This window comes from Drosophila albomicans, chromosome X (genome assembly GCF_009650485.2).
Source record: "Drosophila albomicans strain 15112-1751.03 chromosome X, ASM965048v2, whole genome shotgun sequence".
NCBI classification, from domain to species: domain Eukaryota; kingdom Metazoa; phylum Arthropoda; class Insecta; order Diptera; family Drosophilidae; genus Drosophila; species Drosophila albomicans.
In genome coordinates, this window is record NC_047627.2 from 6643422 (window position 1) to 6668383 (window position 24962).

The 24962-nt window shown below is 43.5% G+C and overlaps 3 protein-coding genes across 3 annotated transcripts; 2 read left to right on the top strand and 1 right to left on the bottom strand.

Annotated features, from left to right (window-relative positions):
- The first annotated feature begins 1319 nt into the window (after positions 1–1319).
- LOC117578165 (L-xylulose reductase) lies at positions 1320–3049 on the top strand. Its single transcript, XM_034263443.2, has 2 exons — positions 1320–1740; positions 2476–3049. Exons 1-2 carry the CDS (start codon positions 1427–1429, stop codon positions 2894–2896), a joined length of 735 nt encoding a protein of 244 aa, XP_034119334.1. The 5' UTR covers positions 1320–1426; the 3' UTR covers positions 2897–3049.
- Positions 2807–17440, bottom strand: LOC117578166 (pneumococcal serine-rich repeat protein). The gene is made up of 6 exons (XM_052008423.1): positions 17013–17440; positions 16337–16954; positions 14961–16272; positions 4990–10407; positions 3521–3760; positions 2807–3457 (listed from the first exon to the last, which is right to left on the bottom strand). The coding sequence occupies exons 1-6, from the start codon at positions 17016–17018 to the stop codon at positions 3264–3266; spliced, it is 7788 nt and encodes a 2595-aa protein (XP_051864383.1). The 5' UTR covers positions 17019–17440; the 3' UTR covers positions 2807–3263.
- LOC117578163 (sulfite oxidase, mitochondrial) lies at positions 10941–13322 on the top strand. The gene is made up of 2 exons (XM_034263439.2): positions 10941–12249; positions 12310–13322. Exons 1-2 carry the CDS (start codon positions 11325–11327, stop codon positions 13119–13121), a joined length of 1737 nt encoding a protein of 578 aa, XP_034119330.1. The 5' UTR covers positions 10941–11324; the 3' UTR covers positions 13122–13322.
- Positions 17441–24962: the final 7522 nt, after the last annotated feature.

Below are 24962 nucleotides of genomic sequence, written 5' to 3' on the forward strand. Positions count from 1 at the left end.
CCACTCCACATGCAATTGATTTTTAGCTTTTCCGCTTGCTACTGATTTATGTTCGCCTGGTATTTCACCTGCTGGCTGACACTTTTTCGTAGTTCTTAGCGACATCGAGGGCCCAACAACAACAACAACAACAACAAAGAGTACAACCAATGCAATAATTACAACAACAACAACAACTACAACAAAAGCAATAATAACAACAACAGCAATTGCAAACAGGATAACAATTGCTGAGAGCTTAGCTCTCACAGTTCCACATTGTGGAACATATGTGGATCGTAAGCAAGTGACTTTCTGTATGGCAACTTACTACGTACTTCTGCTGGCCTGGTAGAATATTTCGAATATGTATTTTTTACAGGCCAATTTTACTTTCCTTACTTGCCTTGTGGATCGTGTGTGGATCCCAAGCAAATGCTTTTTAGTTTCTCTGCTTTCTGCTGTTAATGACTTTCTACATGGTAACTTGCTACTTACCTCTGGTGGCCTGGTAGAATATTTCGAAAATTTATTTTTTCCACTCTGCATGAATTGTGGAACGTATGTGATTCGTAAGCTAGTGACTTTTGCATGGCAACTTGCTACTACCTCTGGTGGAGTGGACGTGCTTGCTTGTCTTTTAGTGGCTAAATAAAAAGCTTTTTATTATTATTTGTATTAATACATATGAAAATATATATTTTTAATATGATATAAATACTTCATGAAAGAAGTGACTTATTTTAATTAAGACAAAATTAAAACGAAGCTATTAATTCTGAGGACTGAAATTGAAGAGTTACAATAAAAATATATTTATATATATAAAACGAACTTGTTTGTTCAGCTATCATTAGTATTTTTGTGGAAAATACTAAAAATAATATTACACTTTGAGCTTTTGCTTAATTGACCTTAGTAAATCTTAATTTAAAAAGCACTCACGAATGCTCTATTTAAATGTATATTTATAGATGAACTACAATTTCTAGAGAGCTACGAATTTACATGTATTTTATTGAATACAAACAGGTTATATTTAGAGCTAAAAATCTGGCCTAAGTTTGCATGACCGAGCTAATAATGAAATTTATGTTTTGCTGATAGCCGCTATAGATTATCGGAATGCGGATCGCGAGCAAGTGTGGAGAGAGCAGCTTCTTATCAGCAAAGCGAATGGGAGAGCACAATTCTAATTGACGTGACATTGAATGCCCTACTGTCAATACAACAGATGAGCGAAAAAGTGAGAGAGAGAGAGAGAGAGAGCGAAGCCTAGAGATAAAGCTTAATCCAAAACGAAAGCTCACTGTGGATCAGGTCCGATGATGATAAGATGCGATGGTAAACACACAGCCAATAGACGCAGTTCACTTGCCACTGCTTTCTTCTAAGACGATTCAATTGTGAAAAGTTTCCGCTGCTGTTCAATACATTAATAATAATAATGTGGGCCGATCTGAGCAATAAAGTGATATTGGTAACCGGAGCCGGTGCTGGCATTGGTCAGGCTTTAGTTCAGCAATTGGCCAAAGTGGGCGCCACTGTGATCGCCGTGGCACGCAACGAACAGCAGCTGCAGGAGCTGGTTGCCTTCGATAAGGAGCACATTAAGCCGCTGCTGCTCGATCTGTCCGATTGGGAGAATGTCCACAAGGTGTTGTCATCGAAGCAGGTGCCTCAGCTGGATGGATTGGTCAACAATGCCGGTGTGGCCATCATTAAACCTTTCGAGCAGCTGAGCGAAGCTGATTTCGATACGTAAGTGTGCAAATAATACGACGATAAAGTTGGCTAGAATTTCTATATATACAACATAAAAGAAACTATAACCGGTTTAATGAAAAATGTTGCTTCCACATTATTGAGACACTTGCAGTTGATTTGAATCAATTAGTATAAAATAGTTTTGTTCGGATTTTAATTTCTCATATTTAAATGCACTTTTTATACTCACTGCACATAGCCTAGAAGGGTATTATAACATTGTGCCTGCAGGAAATGTATGTAACAGAGAGAAGGAGGCATCTCCGGCCCCACAATAATATCTAAAGGTCTTTATGATTCCACAAAATTTGCGATCAGATAAAAAGTGTAGAAGTTATTCAACAAATTCTTTTTGTATGGGGAAAAACACCAACTTACTTAGTCTTATTAGCTTTGGCTGACAATCTGGTATATTGTGCATATCAATATACCAATTATAGCCTATCATATATTTTTAGTATTTTTGTAGTATATTAATTCGGTATATATTAAGAATATTACCGCACTGTTTTGCTTTTATTCGAATTTTGTAGCGGGTATCTCGCAGTCTAACACACTCAACTGTAGCTTTCTTGCTTGTTTTTGTTTTATCTTTGAACTAGCTTTAATCTTTTGACTATTAGACAATACAACTTAAACAATGTTATCCGAAATGTTATCGTTATTCGTTAGTCGATATTCACTGTACTGTAATATTATAACATTTACTTATTTCCTCTATCCTTGCAGTCACTTTGATGTCAACATCAAGGCCGTGTTCAGTGTCACCCAAGCGTTGTTGCCCAAACTGCGCGATGGCAGCACCATTGTTAACGTCTCCTCGATAGCCGCATCTCGGAGCTTTGCCGGCCACACGGCTTACAGTGCCACCAAGGCGGCCGTGGACTCGCTCACCAAGTCGCTGGCCTTGGAGTTGGGTCCACGACGCATTCGTGTGAATTCCGTTAATCCCACCGTTGTGCTGACGCGCATGGGACGCGACAATTGGTCGGAGCCATCGAAGAGCGGTCCACTGTTGGCCCACATACCGTTGAATCGTTTCTGTGAGGTGCACGAAGTGACCGATGCCATTGGCTATCTGTTGAGCGAGAAATCCAGCTTTGTCAATGGCCATCACATCAATCTCGAAGGCGGTTACTCTGTCTCTTAATAAAATCTACACTCCATCCACTATGTGCAAAAGTAATTCCAATTAAAGTGTTTCTGGTAATTGTGTACTCGTATTTTTATTACTGCAATTTCGTAGGCCACACTAAGTCCTACACTTATTCTCACATTAGAAACACACAAAAAAAAAAGAAAAGGTAAATATGGTTATCGAATAGAAACGACTTAAATGTCTAAATTAACAACGATCTGCTATCATTTGAATCGTGTACATATTGATATTATGTACATGTTGATTATATATGATGTAGATATTGCGTTTTGGGAACTTGAAAACGTAATCGAAATCTTGGCGCCTCCTGTTGCTGCTCGTCCTCCTCTGCCTCCGCCTCCAGCTGTTGATGCTGCCCTCAGGTGCACACTTTGCCCTGTTGCCCGCCCTGCAGCTGTTGATGCTGCTTCTTTTCGCGTTCGCGTCTTCGCAACTTCTTGCGCCGTCGATCGATCACCGCCAACTCGCCCTTGATCGAATTGTAAGCCTTGCGCAAATCCTGAATCTGCTTACGCAATATCAATATGCACTGCTCAGCGCTAAGCGATGGATCTGCAACAATAAAGTGACAGTTTAGTAGAGTTTCATTTTGCAATTTTCTATCTTTATACTTACCCAACTCGACGAGGAAGTTGTAGGGACAGGGACGAACTCCGGAGGCAGTGACCACAACTTGTTGCTGCTGTTGCAGTTGTTGTTGTTGCTGTTGCAGTTGTTGCTGCTGTTGTTGCTGCTGTTGTTGTTGCTGCTGCTGTTGCAGTTGCTGTTGCTGTGCTTGCGGCAACAGTTGTTGACGTCCGCTCTGTCGTTGTGTCGTCACAACGTTATCCGAATTATCATCTGTATCCGAACCAGCTGCGAGCAAATTATACAAAAATTTATCATTAATTATGATTAATTCACATGCGAACTTTATGGAACTTTTATGGGTTCATATGGAAATTTTATGGCATTCCCATATATGGGCTTAATTTGCACAAATCGTAGAGGGGAATGCAAAGAAGTGTTCTGGTAGTATTTCTGAATAGGTGTAATGTTGAATTAAATTCAGAAAACAATTCTTGAATAAAATAGAAACTACTTTGATATTAATCATATGGATATTGATATGGAATACCAATATGATGAATCTAAATTATAAGCTATTATTGGATTTGCTATGAATTCTTTTTTTTTTTTATATATTTTTAGAAAACTTCATAAACTCGAAACAAATTCTCTTAAAACAATTCAAATTTCAAATTGTTTAATTACAATACTGGAATTTTATTCAAACTAAAACTATCAGCAAAAAATATGTTGAAGAAAATACTTGAATTTTAAAGTTTTTTTTGCCAAATCAATGTGGAATCGAAAATTACTTTCGCTGTAGAGAAGTTAGAACTTGGCAAATTCGACACTTTATAAAAAAGGATGATTTCTACATAATATCTTATTAAAATGTGGAAACTAACTTAGAAGAATTTCATATTTGGAAGCTAATGGATAATAATCTCTAACTAATACAAATTTACCTAAAACTATTGACATTTTTATTTCGTTTTTTATAACCAAATTTGAATCAATTCCAACTTAAACTTTTAAGTATAAAAGTTGAAAATAAGATATATTGGATTGTATATTTTTTGGCAAATGAATGCAGAATCAAAAATTATATACTTAAAAGAGAAGTTAGAAGTTAGCAATTTCTATACTTCCTAAGATATTCGTTCTACATGGAAACTAAAAAGAAGTTTCGTATTTGAAAACTAATTAAATACTGAATGTAAGACTAAAATCTCTTTTTGAGAGAAGTTGTTATCCGTATAAATGAAATTTCACAAATATTATCATTAATTTTTAGTGTAATAAAGAATACAATTCCATATTGCAATGAGCTTGAGATGAGATTGTATAGAGAAGTTTCACAGTTTGAAGTAATATAAAATGAAGATTATATTTGTAGGATATTAAAAATTCTTTCCTTAGAGAAGTGTCAAACATTTGTATAGAACAATTTCCACTGCAGTTTTAGCAACAACAGTGAAACTTCTCTATAATGCATCTTAAAAGGAATCTACTTCTATGGAGACTTGCAAACTCACCCGTTGTGGCTGTTGTTTTGCGCATGTTGCTCAAATGCTGTCGACGTCTCTTCTGCATCTCGGAGCTGCTCAACTGTCCAGCAGCCGCGGAGGAGGAGGAGGCGGTGGCTGTTGCATTCGACGCATTCGCATCGGAAGCCTTGGTGCGCGGTCGCTTGCGTCGGCCAGCCAGCGATGTGTTGCTCTCCAATACGCTCTCGGCATATTTCTTGGCTGCGCTTAGCATGCTGCTGCTGCCGGTCTCCTCGCTGCTGTCATCCTGACTCGCTGGCGATTCCGGTGAGCTGCGTGACGGCGACGGCGCACTTGCGGCTGCTGTTGCTGCTCCTGTGGTTGCTGCTGCAGTGGTTGCTGCCGGAGCAGCGGTTGCAACAGCAGCCGAAATCGTTGGCTGCACATGCGTGGCGCGTGGTGAACGCGGCGCTGGCTCCGGCGTCAATGGAGTGATGCCCGATATGGAGAGCACTGAGCTGGCTGAACTGACAGCAACGGCAGCAGCTGGTGTTGTTGGTATAGCAGCGGCAATAACATTGCTACTGCTGATGGAGGCAACAATCGGTTCGTCCTTGGTGCTGTAGTTGGGCGCCGGGCTGCCGGGAATTGTCTCCTCGCACAGCAGATTGATGGCCGCCTCGTTGTGGCTGGGATCGCTGATCAACGGACTGCTGGCAGCGGGAGAAACATGCATGGGCATGTCCTTCTCCTTCACGGGTTGGAGGACAAATGGACGCGGCAACGGTGACGAGGCAACTGCCGCTGACGACGTTGTTGTTGAGAAGAGCGAGTTGCCTTTAGCCAGCTCTGCGCCAGCTGCCACAACACTCGCATCCATTTGTTGCATGGGACTGAGCTGTGCGGGGCAAGGTTTCAGCAACAGTTGCTGCTGCGCTGTGCTGCTGGCTGCCGTCGCATCCACATCAGCAACAGCCAAAGGTGATGGCGGCACTTTCGTTGGCTCCGTCTTAGGCGATGCTGGACTGCTAATTCCGCTGCTGCTGCCGCCGGCTGCGCTTGGACTGTGACGCAGGGCAACGACCACGGAGGCGGGTATTTCGGGGAGCACAATGGGCACATAGATGGGCATGATCGGTGAGATTGTGCCAGGCGGTGTTGCAGCTGCTGCTGCTGCAGCTCCTCCGGCTGTTGGCGTCCGCGAAAGCAGACGCGGCATTGGCTTCAGTGCAATCGGTGCTGCAACGCCGCTCAACTGCTGTTTGCTGCTGCCGGTGGCCTCGAGTTTGACGGGCGCACTGCCCGACAGACTGTCGGAGGCGGTGGACATGGGACTCTTCAGGTCACTGATAATGCTCGGCTCCTCGACCATCACATCCTCGATCACCAGCCGTTGCTCCGAATCGGTGCTGTCCATCGACTCGTCGGAGAAACTTTGCGGCGCCGTCGCCGTCACCGGCGGAGTGCCCGCTGTTGAGGAGGCCAACGATTGACCGGCGACGGGTGTTTTTCGCTGCTGTATGGCGCACTCGAGCTTCTGGATGGTCTCGGTGAGTTCGCTGTTCTTCGCCGTCAGCGAGGCGTCCAATATGGACTTGGTCTCGGGGCTGTTGCTGCTGCTGGTGCGATGATTGAGATCACTCAACACACCTGGCGTCAGGATTTTGAGGGGTTCGCTAATCAGTTGCAGATTCAGCAAGCTGCTCAGCTCAAGTTGCTTCAAGTTGGCGGCTTGCGGCAATGTTTGTGGCGATGGTTGCGGCTGCTGCGGCTGTTGTTGTGTTGCTGGCTCTGTTTCTTTCTCTGCTGCGTTGCTGCTGCTGCTGGTGTCCGCCTGACTCTTGCTCTTGCTCTGCTCGACCTCCTCCTTCTTCTGGCTAATGGCCTTGAGCACCTTATCCGCTATCGAACTTGGTTTCTGCTCATACTTTACCGCATCGAGATCGAAGGGACCCGCAGTGCCGGCGAGCAAGATTTTCACATTCTCCAGCTTCTCCAGTTTGTTGTCCTTGTTCGATTCACCGGAACTGTAGCCGCTGCCCTCGTTCGAGGTGCTCAGCTCAAACACGTTGCGTGTCTCCATGAAGGGACTGCCAACAATCGATTGCTGTTGCTGCTGTTGCGTTGCCTTGGCCACGCCCATTGCTTGCGGTGGTGTGCTTAACTTGGGCGAGACAGCAACCACGCCAGCTGTTGGTGTAGCAGCAATTGTTGCTCCTACTGTGGCAGCATTCGCTGGCGGTGTTGCTGGCGTCGTCGGTGGCTGCAGTGCATCGGTGAGAACGCGCGTTGTCTCCTGCACAGTTTGTGCCAACTCCTCGTTGAGTGCGGTGATATTTAGATTGAAGCTCGGCGATTTGCGCAGCACATCGAAGGGCGTCGCATGTCCTGGTGTCAGTTGTGTGACGCCAACTGTTGCTGCTGTCGCTGTTGTTGGTGCCACCTTTGCAGGCGTTGCTTTCACGCTGCTGCCACTTGTGGTTGCCGTTGCTGGTTGCTGCTGTTGTTGCTGTTCGAGCTTGGGCATCTTTGGCTTGTTGTCGGGTGCCGTCAACGTGGCTTCCTTAAGCGGCGAACCGCGTTTCTTGAGCTTGCACGGCGTTGCCACAAAACCTGAGGCAGCACCAGCAACAGCCACAGTTGATGTTGCTGTTATTGCTGTCGCTGTTGTGGCTGCTGCTGCACCCGTTGTGGTTGTTGTTGTCGTCACATCAGCCATGCTCTGCATCATTGCACTCAGCTTCAAGTTGTGCTTGCGTTGCGTATCAAAGTTGCCGGCAACATTGCTGCTGCCGCTGCTTGTTGGCGTTGCGCCGGCAATCACCGAGGCAGCGACGCCACCGCTGCTGCCACCACCGACAACCATCGATGTCATGGGCGAGATGCGTTTCTCGAACTCAAAGGGTTCCGTGTCCTTGAACTCGTACACATCCGACGACAGCAATTTGATGCCGCTGGCAATGTTGCTGCTGCCGACGTTGATGTTGCTGCTGCTGCTGTTGGCGCCACTGTTGCCGCTGCTATATTTGGACTCCTTGCCCGCCGCAGCTGATGTTGTGGCCGTGATGCCGCTGCTAATCTCCAGTTTGCTCATGTCAGGCAACGATCGGGTAGCTGAGGAGCTGCTCACGCTGACTGTCGTGATCGCCGAGCTGTTGCTGCTCGAGCAGAAGGAGCTCGACGATGAACTGGAGCTGGAGGGTGAGCACACGGCGGGTGATTCCAATTGCGTTGCCAGCGGGCTGCCCTTCTTCAGCAGCTCCATCTTCTTGAAGATCGAAATCGAGCTGCCAGTTGCCCCCGCTGCTGCTGTTGATGTTGTTGTTGCTCCTCCGCCAGCTGCTTCGGTTTTGCGCAGCGGCTTCTCCACAATCACCGAGGTGCATTTGCTGCCGCTGGCCGTGAAGCGAGCGGGAGCAATCAGCAGTGAGCTGCTCGTCGACGCTGTCGTTGGCTTGATGTCCGCACCACTGTGGAAGGGTTTCGTTTGTGGCTCCTCCTTGGGCTCCGTTTTGAAGGCGCTCGGTTTGCTTTCGCCCGTTGATGTCTCATGCTTGATTGGCAGCTGTTCGGCTTGCTCCTTCTTGATGATTGTCTCGCTTGGCTCCAGTTTGGTCTTCTCCAGACTCGACTTCGTCTTGATGCGATAGTCAACCTTCTCGGATGATTGCGAATCTTCGTCGAGGTACGAATCTGTTTCTGAGGACTGCTCAGTGGAGCTGCCCGTCTTGGGCTCTTGTTTGCCAGCAGCAACCGTTGCTGTCGCTGATGTTGCTGTTGTGTTTGCATCGCCTGGTTCGCTCTTGATGGCAGAATCCTTGCGATCCAAAAGTTGTGGCTGGAAACCTTTCAGCTCCGAGCGTATCTCGCTGAGATCATAGTCGCGTCCTTTGCTCGCTGCAGCAGCAGTTGATGCGCCAGCTGTGGTTGCTGCTGCTGCTGTTGTGGTTGCTGCACTGCCGCTGCTCAGCGCACGATTGCCGGCGCGTTGTCGCTGCACGGGCGTTGAGGGTTGCTGTGCCGTGGACTGCGCCTGCTGCTTACTTGGCGGCATTTCGTCATCCTCATCCTCGCTGTCATCGCTGCCGCTGTTGTGGGCCAAGCGCGCCGATGCAACCTTCTTGGCCATTGCGGCTGTTGCCTTCGCAGACTTGCTGGCAAAGCTCTGCTGTTGCTGCAGTTGCTGTTGCTCCTTGGCATTGAGACGCTTTGGGCGACGCACTGGCTCATCGGAATCGGTGTCCGTGTCGCTGGGCATCGATGCATCCGACACATTCGCTGAGACCGAAGCCGAGGCTGAGATGCGACGCGGCTGATGCTGATTGCTGCTGCTGCTTGTGGCATGCGGCAATGTGCGTGTGGCACGTTTCTGCTTGAGCTGCGACTGCGATGCGGCTGCTGCTGGGGATTTGGTGCGACTCGAATTGGAGGCCACCGATGAGGGTGTCGTTGAGCGCGGCGGCATTGAATCGCTGCGTCCGCGACCCCGTTTGCTGCTCGTCAACGTGGGCGTGGCTGGCGTCGATGCCGGTGTCTTGCCTAGACTCTGCAGCGAGCCGCCACCAGGTGGCTGCTGCTGTTGTTGCTCGGATGATCCACCAACTGTTGCTGCACCTCCAGCAGACTTGCCGGGACCATCCTTGGGCTGCAATCCGCTGCCCGCTGTGGTCGCATTGCCATTGCCACCGTTGCCATTGCTGCCACCACCACCGCCGTTTCCACCGGCAGCGGCTGATGAGGAGGAGCCAGCTGCTTGGGCGCTGTTGCCGCCGCTGCCGCTGTTGGCGCTGCTCGTGCTGATGGTGCGCGTCTTCTGCTTGGATCCCTTGGTCAGATTCTCGGCGATGCGTTCGCGGGGCACCCATTCGTCGTAGCGATTGTTCCAGCCGGTGTAGTGCACCAGATACATGGGCACACCGCGCTGCACGCTAATCTCGATGACCTTTGCCTCGTACGTGCTGCCATGGGAGCTCGGTGACTTCTTCTCGTGGTAATTGACCTTCAACTTGTCACCGATGCCCACTATAAAGTCGCCCGTGTCAATTTTCTCAACACTCGTCTCGTCCTTTTTGCGCTTGCCGCGTTTCTCGTCGCCTTTCTCCACCTGCTTGCGCTGCTGATGTTTCTCCTTCTTCGACGTCGATGACGATGCCGACGACGACGATGTCGATGCACCTGCTGCTGCTGTCGCTGCTGCTGTTCCTCCTGCTGAAGTAGTTGTTGGTGCTGTTGTTGTTGTTGTTGCTGCTGCAGCCGTTGCTGTTGTTGTGGATGTTGTCGTTGCACTTGATCCGCCTGTTGCTGACGACGCTGCAGCTGTTGTTGATACTGTTGCTGCTCCTGTTGTTGTTGCTGTCGTTGTTGTTGTGCTTGATGTTGTTGTTGCCGCTGCTGTTGTTGTTGCTGTCGCTGCTGCAGTCGCTGCCGCCGCTGCGGACGACGTTGTTGTTGTTGCTGCTGCAGACGCTGCACGGGTTAGAAAGAGATGAATGCATATTAATAACACTGAACAGATAATCGGTCTGTCTCTTTCGCATACGCAAATGTATATTGCGGGTATTCGCAAATTAATCGAAGACCAGCAATTTAATTTCATTTAACTTAAGTTGCAAACTATTAATTGTACATCTTAGATTATTTATACACATATGTAAAAATAAATCAATTCATTATTATTAATGAAGTCAATATAATAACAGCTTTGCAGCTTCAAAAATCCCCATTTTATTACGTTTTACTTTTAATTATCAAAAAACCTACGAAAACCCAAAACGAAATCAGTTAAATAAATTTGTAAAATGTTCAGTTGCATAAAAATAATACAAGTTTGTAGATATTAACAAAGAGTGCATTTTTAAATTCAATACATTGAATACGCAAATTTTGCCATTTTTGTTTTTGTCTTTGCCAAATGCTAATCGATAACACGCATACATTGTTGCACACTGTCAAACTATCGATAGACACAGCGCCAAAACAGGTGCTTGTGGTGGAGAAGCGAAACGCAAAACGAGAAGGCGAAAACAAAACAAGCAGAGTGAAGAAGACCCCACGACACGCTGTCGTTGCCGGTCACGACGAGCATTATTCATTAAGTAGAGATTAGAACAAGTCAGAGATTAAAACGAAAGAAATTGAAATTAAAGCGCTTAGCTTATCGGCAACTAAATTTGATTTGGAGGCCAGGCCCGCTGCCAAAAAAAAAAAAAACAAATAGTGAAAACACACACACAGAGGCGCACTCGTTCACACACACGCACACAGATAATGATAGAGAGTGAGAGAGAGAGAGGAGAGCGGAGATAGCGGCTAACAACAGTGTAAATAGAAGAATTAAGCTCTAAAGTGGCAAAGTGCTGTTTATATAATAACAATAAAACAACATGCGACTGCGACTCCTGAGCCAAGCGAACAGACTGCGATTGTTGCAACGCCAACGTTGGCTGGCCACCACAAGCAGCACAAATCTCGCCCAGCAACAGCAGCAAGGAGAACGCAACGAATCGAGGGGCAAAAGGGATTACAATGGCCTGGTTTATGGCGCCGCAACTTTGGCTGGCATTGGCGCCGGTTTCTTGCTCTTCAATGAACTAGACAAGCCACGTAGTAGCAACAACATCATCACCACAAGCACAGCAACTGTTGCTCCAGTTCCAGCTTTAGATGAGGAGGCCACCGCGCGTCTTTGGCACACAACGAAGCGCAACGATTTGCCCGTCTACAGCGTCGATGAGGTGAGCAAACACAACACCGCCGAGACGGGCATCTGGATCACCTATGGCCTGGGTGTCTACGATGTGAGCGAGTTTGCACCCAATCATCCGGGTGGCGATAAGATTATGATGGCAGCCGGCAGCGCCATCGATCCCTTCTGGGCCATCTTTCAGCAGCACAACACGCTCGAGGTGCTGCAACTCCTCGAGGGTTTTCGCATTGGCAATCTGCCGCAGCTGGAAGCCGCGCCTGTGGAGGTGGAGCATGATTCACCCTGGTCACAGGAGCCGAAACGTCATGCGTTGCTGAAGCCAACGAGTGAGCGGCCCTTCAATGCGGAGCCACCGATTGCGATGCTCTCGGAGAAATTCCTGACGCCCAACGAGTATTTCTATGTGCGCAATCATTTGCCGGTGCCCACGCTGCAGCCCGAGGACTACGAGCTGGAACTGGAGGTGGAGGCGGGCGAAGGGCAGAAGAAGCTGAAGCTGAGCTTTGCGGAGATCAAGGCGCTGCCCAAGCACTCGGTCACAGCGGCCATTATGTGCGGTGGCAATCGACGCTCCGAGATGACCAAAGTGAAGCCGGTCAAAGGTGAGTGAAGAGACGATCTAAAGAGACGATAATCGAACTCATCTATCTCTCCTATTTCAGGTCTGTCATGGGGCGCTGGCGCCGTGGGCAATGCCAAGTGGTCAGGTGCGCGTCTTTGCGATGTTTTGCGTCAGTTGGGCGTTCAGCCACACGAGCAACTTCATGTGATATTCGAGGGTGCTGACTTGGATCCCACATCGCATCCGTATGGCGCCTCCATACCGCTGTCCAAGGCACTCGATCCACGCGGCGATGTGCTGCTCGCCTACGAGATGAACGACCAGCCACTGAGCCGGGATCACGGCTTTCCCATACGCGTCATTGTCCCAGGCACCGTCGGGGCACGCAACGTCAAGTGGCTGACACGCATCATTGTCGCCGATCACGAGAGCGATTCGCATTGGCAGCAAAATGATTACAAGGGCTTCAGTCCCAGCACCGATTGGGATACGGTTGACTTTAGCAAATCGCTGGCCATTCAATCGATGCCCGTCACCTCGGCCATTTGCAGTCCCATGCCCGAGGAGCACGTTAAAGTCGATGGCGACGGATTCATCACGGCTCGCGGTTACGCTTGGAGTGGCGGTGGACGTCGAATTGTGCGTGTGGATCTGACAAGCGATGGAGGAAAAACATGGCATGTGGCCGAGCTGGAGCAGGAGGATTTGCCCGATGGCCGACACTATGGCTGGTCGCTATGGACAGCGCGTTTGCCCATCAGCGCCGAGCAGCGACAGACGCAATCGGTGGAGTTGTGGGCCAAGGCCGTGGACTCAGCTTACAATGTGCAGCCGGAGGCCTTTGAGCACATCTGGAATTTGAGGGGTGTGCTAGCCAATGCCTATCACAAGGTTAAAGTGAAGCTAGTCTAAGCTAATCAATTAACAATTAAGCAAGCAAACAAACAACGCGATTAACGACAAATGTGAAATTAATTTGAAATTATGTGCATCACAAACTATTTTTTTGTAAAAAAAAAATATGATTATTTTTCATATGACACTTTACACTTTTAGAAAATTAAAGACGTTTCAAAAAGGGAAAACGTCAGTGAAATTATAATTATGAAAGTGAAATTATATGCATCACAAACTATTTTTTTAGATTCGACAGTTTTGTAAAAAAAAAAATGATTATTTTTCATAAGAAAATTTACACTTTTTTGGGTTTCAAACTAGACGACTAGAAAAAGGGAAAACCATAAGTAAAATTAAAATTAAATGTGAAATTAATTTGAAATTATGTGCATCACAAACAATTCTTTAAGATTCGACTATTTTGTAAATAAATGTATGAATATCATTCAAAAAACAATTTACACTTAAATTGCTTTACAGTCAAGTTAAAATCTTTTATAAGATTAAAGTTTTGTTTAAAGACGATTCAGAAAGGAAAAAAAAAACAAATGAAATTACAATTACACGTGTGAAATTAATATGAAATTTTAGTTTCAACAGTTTTGTAAATAAAAATGAATATTTTTATAAAAATAATTGAACTTGACTTGAAAATATTCTCAAGGCGAATCAGAAAGACCAAAAAATATGTAAATAGGTGAAGCATTATCAACGTAAATTTAAAGAGTTGAAACTAAGAAACTGTCAACTGATTTATAGTTTACAAAACAAGCAAATCGATCAACAAATAATGACAAATGTAAAATTAATTCGATATTAAGAGTTCTTGTAAATAAATTTTAACGTTGTTAAAAAAAAGATACCCATTTAGTTTAACTTAAAATACTTCTAAGTCATTAGATTGAAGTTGGTTTAAAGATAACCCAAAATAAGTAAGAAAGCTACAATCGAGTGTTCTCGACTGTGAGACACTCGCTACTCAATAAGAACAAAAGAGTGCGGTATTGCTCATAAAATATACCTAATTAATGTACTGAAATATTGATATACTACTATAATCAAAATATACCAGATTATCCATTTCGCATATCAGTTTAACTTGAATTTCTTCTAGGTTCAACAAATCATATTAAAAAAACAACCACAAAATATATAAAACTTAAGAGACTGAGTTGAAAAGAAAAAAACTTTTTAATACTCCTGTCATCCGCTTAATAAATTACATTTAAGGAACACAGTCGGTTTGTTTTTGGAAACTTAGCAGGCTGTTAGAAAATGTACGTTGTGAACATTCTCCAGCTAGCATCTCAAATAACAATTCCTTCTAATCTTTGGAATTGAGCAGCCAAAATTACAAACCACATATATAAGGTTAACAACTTGAGAATCGTTGAAGAGGAACTTGCGAAGCTACAAGTTAATTTAAATCTCACTTTTGAGAATCACTGAAAAGGGATTGCATTTTGAACATCACTGAAGACTGGAAGTGTCCTCTAGACACATAGTATTTAGTACTTTTGGAATCTATACGCCACTTCAATTACTCTAATGACTAGCAAGACGGTGAGTAAAGCTTTGCAGAGTCGATAATGATGTTTATAGTTGAGTCGGTCAATCAAGGCAAACACTATGAGGTATAAAGGGGAAAAGACTTCATGCAGTCATTTCCTTTTTTTAAGAATTTAAATGTAAGAGAGAATTGAGTTGAATTCAATTAAGACTTGGTCTCTAAGGTTCTACATCTAATGGTTGTTCATTTGCCGTACCTAAACAGTGAAATTGATCTCTCAGATAGTACAGCATGCTTAGCTTAACTTAAGACTGCACAAATTCATTAATTCATTGATCACTCACCCGCTGTTGGCGAAACATCGCGACTTCGCTGCGCCTCTGCTGCAGCCTTGCTGGCTGCATTGCTGCCCCCGGCATTGGGCTCCTTATCGATGCTGTTGCGTGTGACGGCAGCTGCTCTGATCTTGGACAATGGCACATCGGCCTCGGCATCCTTGCTGCTTGCCGAGGCTGCAGCAGCGGCGGCTGCTGCTGCTGCTGTTGTGGCGTTTGCTGTTGAAGTGTTTGCGGCTGTTGCGGCAGCTGTTGATGCAGTCGAAGCTGTTGCGCTGCTGCTGCTGCTGTTGGCATTCGAGGCGGAGGAGGAGGATGAGGTGGCTGCTGCGGCAGCTGCTGATGATGTGCTCGCTGCTGCTGCTGATGATTTCTCGGTGGTCTTCTCCTCATACTTCTCCACAAGACTCTTCACTTTGCCACTGCTGGCTGCGGATGCTTTGCGTTGCTTCTTCACCGGCTCGACAACGACACTCGATTCGCTTGTGTTCTCCGATTCCTCGGCCGCCGACTGTGATGCCGTTGAAGCTGCACGTGCTGGCGTCGAGGCGGCAGCTGAAGTCGATGCAGCCGCGGCAGCTGCTGCACTTGATGTTGAGGAACTGCTGCTGGCTAAAGCGGCAGCTGTTTGATTGGCCACCGCTAGTTTGCTAATCGATTCCATTTTCGAGGTATCCGCGGGTTTGGGCGATGCCACCGAATTGGCACGCACCAGGCTGCGTCCTTTGCTGCGATTCGAGTTGCGCGACGGCATCAGCATGGAGCAGCCGAGTTTGCGATGGAAATCGCCGTAGGGTTGCAGGAATTTCTTGTACGCCTGCTTCACCAGATTCATGACGCTCAGGGTGCAGGGCGTGAAACCCAAACGCACCGCAATCAGCTTCCATTGATTCTTGGCGGTGACACGATTGTAGCCACCGCGTTTTTGCACCGCCCGAAAGAGACGATATAGATCCACATCGCGACTCTGTATTGATGGCACCTTGTTCAACGGTGTGCCACGATCATCCATGTATTTGTACAATTGAGCGACAAACAAATCCTTCTCCTCATGCGGTTCATCATCGGATGAATCTGAATCGATTTCGCCATCATCATCGCTGGTCAAATTGCTCAACCCAAACAGCGAATCACGATCCCAATGCGCTGGCAGTACGCTGCTATCGAGAAATTCAAGGGCCGCCTGTATGGCCGGACCATCTTGTTTGGTGGACATTTCGCGTGTGAACTCGTTGGCCTCCTTCTTGGGCACCGTGTAGTAGCGTCCATCCTTGAACGAACGCACCAGATACTCGTCCTTGACGCGTATGCGCACCGTTGCCTGGTTGGGTGAATTATTAATGCAGTTCTGCAATTATATTCGAGGGACACCGGCGGATACTTACTTGTTTGCTCACCTGCGCTGTGGGCGCAACCACAAGCGCCGGGAACCATTTCTCTTTGTCCTTCTTCTTCGATTCGGTCTCCACGCACACCACTTTGCCAATGTTCTCCTCCTTCTCGTTGACCACCTCCTTGGCATCGCTTTCGTCATCATCATCGGAGCTGCCATCGTTCAATTGGCCACGCCTACGTCCGCGTCGGCCGCCCACCACCGGATTGCCAAAGTGTTCGGGATGTGTGAGCGGCAATTGATCGAGTGTTTCGCTCTCATTGAAATGCCGGCCACTCTTCAGGCACAACGCTGTGCGACGCAATGTTGTTATGTCGCCATCGTCAAACACAACCGTGTATTGGGAGCAATCCTGTATCTTTGTAATCGTCGCCTCGACGTATTCCTTGCGATCCGGGTGCCGCACCTCGATGACCGTGCCGACACGCAGTTGTCCGGGTGCCGCTTTGATGGCATCATCGGACACAATCCCAGAGCCGAGACCTTGTTTGTAGGCAACCTTCACTTTAATGTTGCGCACCACTTTGCTGACTTTGGCCTCGCAGAAGGCGCCCTTGTATTTGGCGCTCACCTCGGTGCCCACGGGCAGCGATGGCGGATCGTCCACTTGCTGCAAATTGTACAGTTAGTCAAGTGGAGAAGTTGCTTTGAGCATGGAAAAAACTTACCTGCATTTTTCAATTGTTTTTGTTTTGTTTTGCTGTTACCCCACTTAGTTTAGCACTTGTTGTTGTTGTTGCACATTTTCAGCTCGTAATTGTTATTGTTTGTAACGAGACTCGGAGCTGCTCTTTAACTCTTGCCTTGCCTCCTTTTTTACGTTATAGCTTTGCTTTTCCTTTACGTTTGCCTTTCCCCCCTCAAAAGGGGTGGGGGACGGTTACCTTTTTGCCGCGTTGCGTGTTCGTATTGACTTTCTTTTAACCGCTCGATTGCTATTTTTACTATTGCACAGTGCACATGCAGTGCTGCAGCGGTTTTCCTTAATTTGTTATACGTTTAGTGTTTGTCTTAATATTTTGGCGCAAGTTTAATGTGAAATTTTCGTTTTCTGCTGCATTTGCGTTGTTTAGCGTCGCCCAATGAATGTTGGGCTTAGTGGTGGTAAAACATCGTCAACCCCATTCGATATATCGATGCTTTCTCCAGTTTTTGTAATAATCGATTACTGTTATCGTGGATATTGCCGCCAATTAAAAATCATTTTTATAAATTATTTATTATTATAACAAAATATAAAAGAATTTGTTAAAATTTTTTAATAAGTGTTTAATTGATCGGTGTTAAAATTGTTTAGATATGCGGAGTTTTACGCTGTGCGGATGATATACCAAATATACCCCATAGCTGCCACCCTGTTTCACTTCTTATTGTATACCAGAAGGCGGGCTCTTTTAAGCAGCCTGTTATTTTCGAGATTTTCATAGCTTTGTGTTCATGAATTAGACTTTAATTTAATTATTTAAATTCATTGGAAGAATAAAACTATTACACTTTTTATATATAATTTACAATTAAATGCTTGGGACATATTTTCTAACTAATTATGTATTTAAAAAAGAATCTATTCAAATGATGTACGATATTTCGATACAACTCTGTTAACTCGCTGTACAACTGCGTTATCGATAAGTCATAAGAGCAATAATTTTTCAAGGAAAGTGGCAACGCCATGAAAGATACTTACTCAATGCACTGCTCTCAATTTTCACTCAACGATTGAGTGTTTTTTTTTTATGGGCAACTGTTGCGCGCGCGTGATGCGGAAGCACTCAAAACAAATATTGTGCTAAATGGTATTACTTTCACGCAGCTGCAATTGCAATAATGCAAATGCAACAAATTGGTGAATTTTCAATTAGCATTTAACACGTACACACTCTTGCACATAATCTAATTAAAATTAAACTGCATTTGTGCATTGCAAATTTGCTTTGCGAAATGTGAGTCAACTTCATAAAGAACATTTTGATTGTGTTGGCGATATTATTAACATAGGAGAATATAATTATTATAACTTTTGTAATTCTATTAAAATCTTAACAAGAATTGCAATGCGGATTTCATTCTTTTATTTTTATTATATACAAAAACTAATCAAGTTCATATTTATCGTTAATTTTGCGTTCAATTTAATTTAGTTCATTAGGTCGTTCTTGTTTTGTTGTTGACATTTGATCTTTTCGTTTACTGTTAAATGTGCTGCACACATTTGTTCCCATAAAAAAATGATCTAATGAGAACAAAAATAAACGAACGATATTGTACAGTAAATAAATTGAAAGATGTTTACACAGCCATAGAAGTTTGTGCTCATTAAACCCAATTGGAATTGAGAGCGTAAAGTCAATGAGCTAATGAGCTTTTCACTTATTAGGCGAACACGTAAAGTGCAAATAATCGCGATGCGCTGCAAATTTCGCAGTGGGTGGGCTGTTTGTTATGCGCTCATTGAGCGACATGTTCACGCGCACTAATTGAATCTGCAGTAAAGTTATCAGCTAATGCTGTTGTTGTTAGTGTTGTTGTTGGTGTTTCTGTCACCCAAAAAAGCAACAACAATGCCAAGGGACTCGGTTACATTCGCATTTCTTAGAGTTGTCCCACATTTGACTTTTGCTTTTGTGTGCTTATGTGTCCGTATATGTACATATGAGTGGGTGGGTATGTGTGTGTGAAAGCGGGGGTGTGTGTAACTAACATTACAACGCAATTAGGAAATGTTGTCGTAACGTTGTTGCTTTTCTCTTGTTTTGCTCAAACTTTTGAGGTAACTACTAAAGTACATATTAAACCATCGAAAGTTTGTAAATATAATCCAAAGCAAGCAACCAAATAATTGAATAAAATTACTTAGCAATAAGTATAGCTTGCATCATGGCTGCAACTTTATCAATTGCCCTAAATATTAGTCGTAAAGCAATCTCTTATCGCATTTAGCGATTAATGCAGCTTTGTTATCATTGGACGTGGCACAATGTGGCAAGTGATTAATTTTCTCATTTGCATTAAAACGATATTAGCTGCATGAATACACACACACACATACATACATACACACTTCAATATGCATGTGCATAGAGCTTTATTGTATTTGATTTGGCTGACTGACTTTTTCGAATTGTCTGGCAACTCCACCCCCAAGCCACTCACACCCCTGGACACCTCTGCTCCAGCAGCCAGCAGCCAGCAGCCAGCACCCAAGCTCAGTCCGCTGCGTGCGCGCAAACAAAGGCCAATAATTCTGTGCTGCTGCTGCTGCTTTTCAATTATCATTACAAAAAAAAGTGCAAAAAAAAAAAATGAATCGTAACGAAAGAAAAGAAAAAACGCAAAAGAAATGAAGAGAATGAAAGGCAAATAAAGAGCGTAATGGCCAAGGCACAGCAGCGCCAAAGTAAAAAGGGTTTTGCTTTCTCCTTCTGCTTCCAAGGAGTAATTAGTGTGCATTTCCTTTCTGCCGCATGTATGCGCGCGTGCGTGTATGTGTATGTATGTGTATGTGTCGGTGAACGCGCGTGTGTGTGTTTGTGCAACATTTACTTTTCCACTTCGTTTGCGACAATCAAATGTAACAAAAGCGGCCAAGCAGCATGAGGAATAACTGCTAGGCAAGACAAGGCAAGGCCGGCAAAGTATAAGAAACAAACACTCGCATATGCCCGACTCTGAGATACCCTCTACTAAATTGAAAATTTAAATTCCGTTACTATTTGAACTTTGAATTTTTGCTTATACTTAAATTTGTTTGGTTTTGCTAAGAACGTAAATCTAAATTTGACGCTAAATCCACGTCTCGCTCAACACGAGATTTTCCTAGAAGATAACGTAAATTAGCAATTTATAATACCCTGCTAGCCTATGGCTAGTGGATGAATAAAAAGTCTGGAGCCGTAGGAACTGCTGCGATGCTTAAATGATAGGCTGTGCCGCATGCCGCACTGCATTCGACACACACAGAGAGGCATCAGGGAATCGGGGAATCAGGAACTCAGTAGTGGGCGCACCTGTGCAGCTATTTTTACGAGTACACTCGTATGTTGTGTATCATCTAAGGACGCAGCAGCGTCATCATCATCATCATCATGAAACGTGACATTGAATACATGCTCCGTTGACAATGCCCTCAGCCTCCCTTCAAACCAACTCTACTCCCGCTCTCTCTCTCTCTCTCTCTCTCTCTCTCTCTTTTCGTTGCTCTCTGGGCAGCCATGCTAATCTCTTTGTAATTAAGACTGTCACTCATTCTGGCATTTGCTTGCCATTCACCATTCACCATTTGCCATTCAGTTTTACTTTTTCCATCTTTTGCTGCTTCTTCTTCTGCTGCTGCTACTTGTCTCAATGTCTCCTCCTGTCGAAGGCGTCGAAACAATGTGCCAATTTGAAATGCCTTTAATTGCACACAGTCATTGTTGTTGTTATCGCTACTGTTTTTCCTCTTGGCCATGGCCGTGACGTTAGTGTTACTGCATTGCAAAACGTACTCTTAATGGAGCCTAAAATATACACTTCATCCGTTTGACATTTTGGACATCAAGCAAAACGACATATTAATTATAGCCTAGTTCAGTTTGCTTTCCTCAATGTTCTTGAATAACTTTTTATTCTCTTCTGTATTTAGATGTAATTTTGTACCCAGTGTTAAACGTTCTTCAAATAGATGAGAGTTTGATAGATCTACAAAATCTCAATCTAAACAAAAAAAATCTTAAAGCTGGATTAATGGGTGAACTTTAGACTTTTAAAAGATTACAATACATTCAAAGTTAGGCAACAGTTTTATATCCCTTATAAGTAGACTTTGAATTTTGCATATTTTCATAAATTTATATAAAATTTTGTATTAACATGCATTATATTTAGAATAACTCTTTAAAATTTGTGTTTTCAACTATTGTTGCAATGAGGCGATACCATCTATCGTATACATAAATAAATAAATTAACTTTACGATTATTTAAAAAATATAAAAGTATGCGAAAGCATCGGATTTATATTATGTACTTATAATTTTAATAATAATTTATATTTTCTATGTATTTTGCTTAGTACAAACTAAGTTTCGCTCACTCTTTTTACTGTGCAGTAATAAACATTTTAGTTTTTTGTTTAAATATAATTTTAACAAAACATTTAAGTGTCCATAGTGTTGATTTAATTTATATGATATTTGTCAAGTTGTTTTCGCTTATTTTTATGGAAACTTAGGCCATTAGGCTGACAAATTATGTTTTTTATAGGCATCATAAATAAAGTTTTATTTAGAACAAAATTAATGACAATACAAATGATTCCATTAGTATTTCAACTCGTAAAGTTTAAGCAGATATATAATTTAATGTGAAATATGTTTTACTTTAATATATCTTTAAATTTTGAAAGAAAAAATCGAAAAGTTCAATACTCGAAGTAATATTATACATTCACAGTAAATGTTTGGCCAAAATTTCAATAGAATTTAAGCGACATAATCTGAATATTCTATGCGCTGTGTGTGTAAACACTAGATTAGCGATTAAGTGTAAACGATTTATTTGGATTTAGATGGCATTATATAGTATAGTAGAGAGGGGGGCGGTAAATGCGCCGTTATTTATTGAGTGTTCTCGCATTTGGATTTCGAAATCGGCATTTAGTCGCAGATTGTCTTGGGAATGATAATGATGTGTGCGTGGGATGTGCATAAATTTCAGCTAGTGTCTCGAAATTTATATGCATTTAAATGCGAGTTGCGAGCTAAATGCGTAATACTACTACCAGTATACATGCATGCCACATGCCACATGCTACATGCCACATGCAACATGCAGAGCTGTATATGTAAATGTAAATGTTGTTGTCTGCATTTCGCTTGGGGCCATAACATCGATCAAAGTGCTTGACTAGCAGGCAGTCGAAACAGAAACAAACGCTGCATTTGTTTATCACCCGAGCCTCGCAACTCGAAGGCGTGCTCTGCCAGTGGGAGTGGCACAACAACAACAACAACAACAAGAGCCAGCAAGTTGCACGAGTGATGCAATAAACTGCAATGCTGGCCACTTTATTTGAGGTACACATAGAATCGTTTGCTATTTATAAATAACTACAAGACTCTCTCTCTCTCTCTTCCCACCTCTCTCTCTCTCTTTCTCTGTGCAACAGCTGTGCCTTTGTTGCTGCCACAGTTCGGGGCTTCTTCATTAGCACTTGGCGCGCGCGCGGCTCAGTTTAAAGTTATGTGGCAAGTACTGTTTGCTTTCGCTGCTGCTGCTCTTCTTGCTGTTGTCTTTATAGCTGCCTTTGGGGGCCATTGACATCAGCAGCAGCAACAGCAACAGCAGCAACATCAGCAGCAGCAACAGCATCATCAACAGCAGCTCTTCGGCATCTGCCATGCCATAAAGCATTAAACTCACAGCTATCTACTTAACACACAAGTTCATAAGCAAAACTTACTTTGAATTCAAGCAACAAGTAAAAGGGAGACAGACAGTGAGAGAGAGAGACAGAGACAGAGAGAGGGAATGCCGATAAAATGTTCTTCACTCATGTGGAACAAATAATCGTTAATTTTGTGGAAACAGATTTTGCTATAAAGAGGAAATTGCATTTTTCAGCAAAATTCTAGAAAGTGTTCAACAAAGTTGAGCTCGATCACAAATTTCAGAACTAAGCATTAGTAAGAAAAAAATGCAAATACAAAGTCTGGAAATTTAGAGTTAAAAGTTAAAGCAAATAAACATTTAAGAATGGAAAAATCCAAAGGGAAAAATCTAAAATCAAGATCAAACAATCTTAAGTTCTTAATCTTCTTAAGTTCTTATCTTAAGATTTGCAATTTTCGTTTCATTCACCAATAAAACATTATTGAATCAATTTATTAGTCTTAAAATAAGATGTTTTTATTCTTAAAATACAAATTCAGCATAAAAATCTTGATTTAAGATTTATTCAACCTAAAAATCTTATTCAAGATTGATTTCTTTTGAAATCTAAAATATCTTAAATCAAGATATTGTAATGTAGATTTTTTTCTCTTTGTGTACACAATAATTTGCTTGAAATATGACTTCTTACTATAACTAACATCGGACCGATAACGAAATGAAATAAAAGAAGAATTTTGATCTGTAGTTCAGATTGATAATTTTAAATCACTAAATCATTTTCACCGAACTGTTTTCTATAAGTCAATTCAATTTATACAGATCTACAATTTTCTATTGTACATAGAACATCATTTTGGATGAGTTTGAAAGTTGTGAATAAAAATATATATTAGCGAAAACTAATGTCTAACTCATGCAATCCTTTGGTACAACTTTGTTTCGAATTGCATGTGTTAGTTTAGATAGTATATATATATATATATAGTTGGAAATGTGGGAACGATTGTTCGAAAGGGGGGGATTGGGGAAGTGGAAAAACGGGGGGCTGACCACATAGACATGAGAGATGTCACACAGTTGACGCAGCTGTTGAATGTTGACTGACAGCGCAACTCATTAATAAGCCGCTGCAACGTGTCATAATCAGGCATCAGGACTCAACAATTCAGCAACGCGCCAGACAGTCAAACTAACCACCACCGCTGCCACCACCGCCACCGCCAACAAATGCCCCATTTGCAACCCCAACCCCAATCCCAACCCCATCCCACCATCATTCTCTGGTGTTTGTACGTGCTCAACGGTTTGCCCAACTTCTTGTGGTTTCCCAGTGCTGTGTGCTAATTTTTAATACCTTGTGGTGTTCGCCACGATTGCGCTGCTGCCTGTCACAAACTTTAAACAGCCAAACACACACACACACACACACACACACACACACACACACACACACTCACACACACTCTCTCGTGGTGGGTTTTCGGGGCATTCAGTTTGACTTTTGTCTAGCTAATGACATGAAATACGCAACGTATGCGTGTGTCCCTCAGTGTCTATGACACAGCGTGCTGCGTGCTGCTTAATGCCGCTTAGAGTATGAGATGCATGCGGCTAAGCCGCTTATCGCCAGCCCAAGTCCTGCTGATCACATCAATTTCCACCTATTTCTCAACAATCAGTTTATACCCCGTGCCAAAAGCGTGTCCACAATTGCGGTATAACAAACTAGACACCGATTGCAGCTAGGCTACTGAAGAGATAGTGGAATTCATCAGTGAATTCCTAAGGAAAATTCATAGAAGAGATTTTTCTTATCTTTAAATGATGATTCATAAATTAATTTTAAATTATTTCTGAACGTTATAATGCGGTATAAAAAACTAGTCAGTGACTGCAGCTAAGCTACTGAAAAGATAGTGGAATTCATCAGTGAATTCCTAAGGAAAATTCATTAAGGAGTTATAAATGAATTTTTCAACCGAATGCTTAGAAAAATAATTGAAAAGATAGTCGAATTCATCAGCGAATTACTGGGAAAAAATCGTTGAGGAGTTGTTTAAACCTTAATTACTTAATCATAAAATAATTTTTAATTATTTCTGAACAATCAGCTTATACCCAAAAGCGTGTCCATAATTGCGGTATAACAAACTAGACACCGATTGCAACTAAGCTACTGAAAAGATAGTTGAATTCATCAGTGAATTCCAAAAGAAAATTCATTGAGGATGAATGAATTTTCAA

Excerpts from the sequence above, each read along its gene's own strand:
- LOC117578165 (XM_034263443.2), top strand. The coding sequence starts at position 1,427 with ATGTGGGCCGATCTGAGCAATAAAGTGATATTGGTAACCGGAGCCGGT. Across the intron at positions 1,741-2,475 it reads AGCGAAGCTGATTTCGATAC|TCACTTTGATGTCAACATCA; the intron begins GTAAGTGTGCAA and ends CTATCCTTGCAG.
- LOC117578163 (XM_034263439.2), top strand. The coding sequence starts at position 11,325 with ATGCGACTGCGACTCCTGAGCCAAGCGAACAGACTGCGATTGTTGCAA. Across the intron at positions 12,250-12,309 it reads CAAAGTGAAGCCGGTCAAAG|GTCTGTCATGGGGCGCTGGC; the intron begins GTGAGTGAAGAG and ends CTCCTATTTCAG.
- LOC117578166 (XM_052008423.1), bottom strand. Across the intron at positions 10,408-14,960 it reads CGATGTTTCGCCAACAGCGG|CGTCTGCAGCAGCAACAACA; the intron begins GTGAGTGATCAA and ends TAACCCGTGCAG. Across the intron at positions 3,761-4,989 it reads CAAAACAACAGCCACAACGG|CTGGTTCGGATACAGATGAT; the intron begins GTGAGTTTGCAA and ends ATTTGCTCGCAG.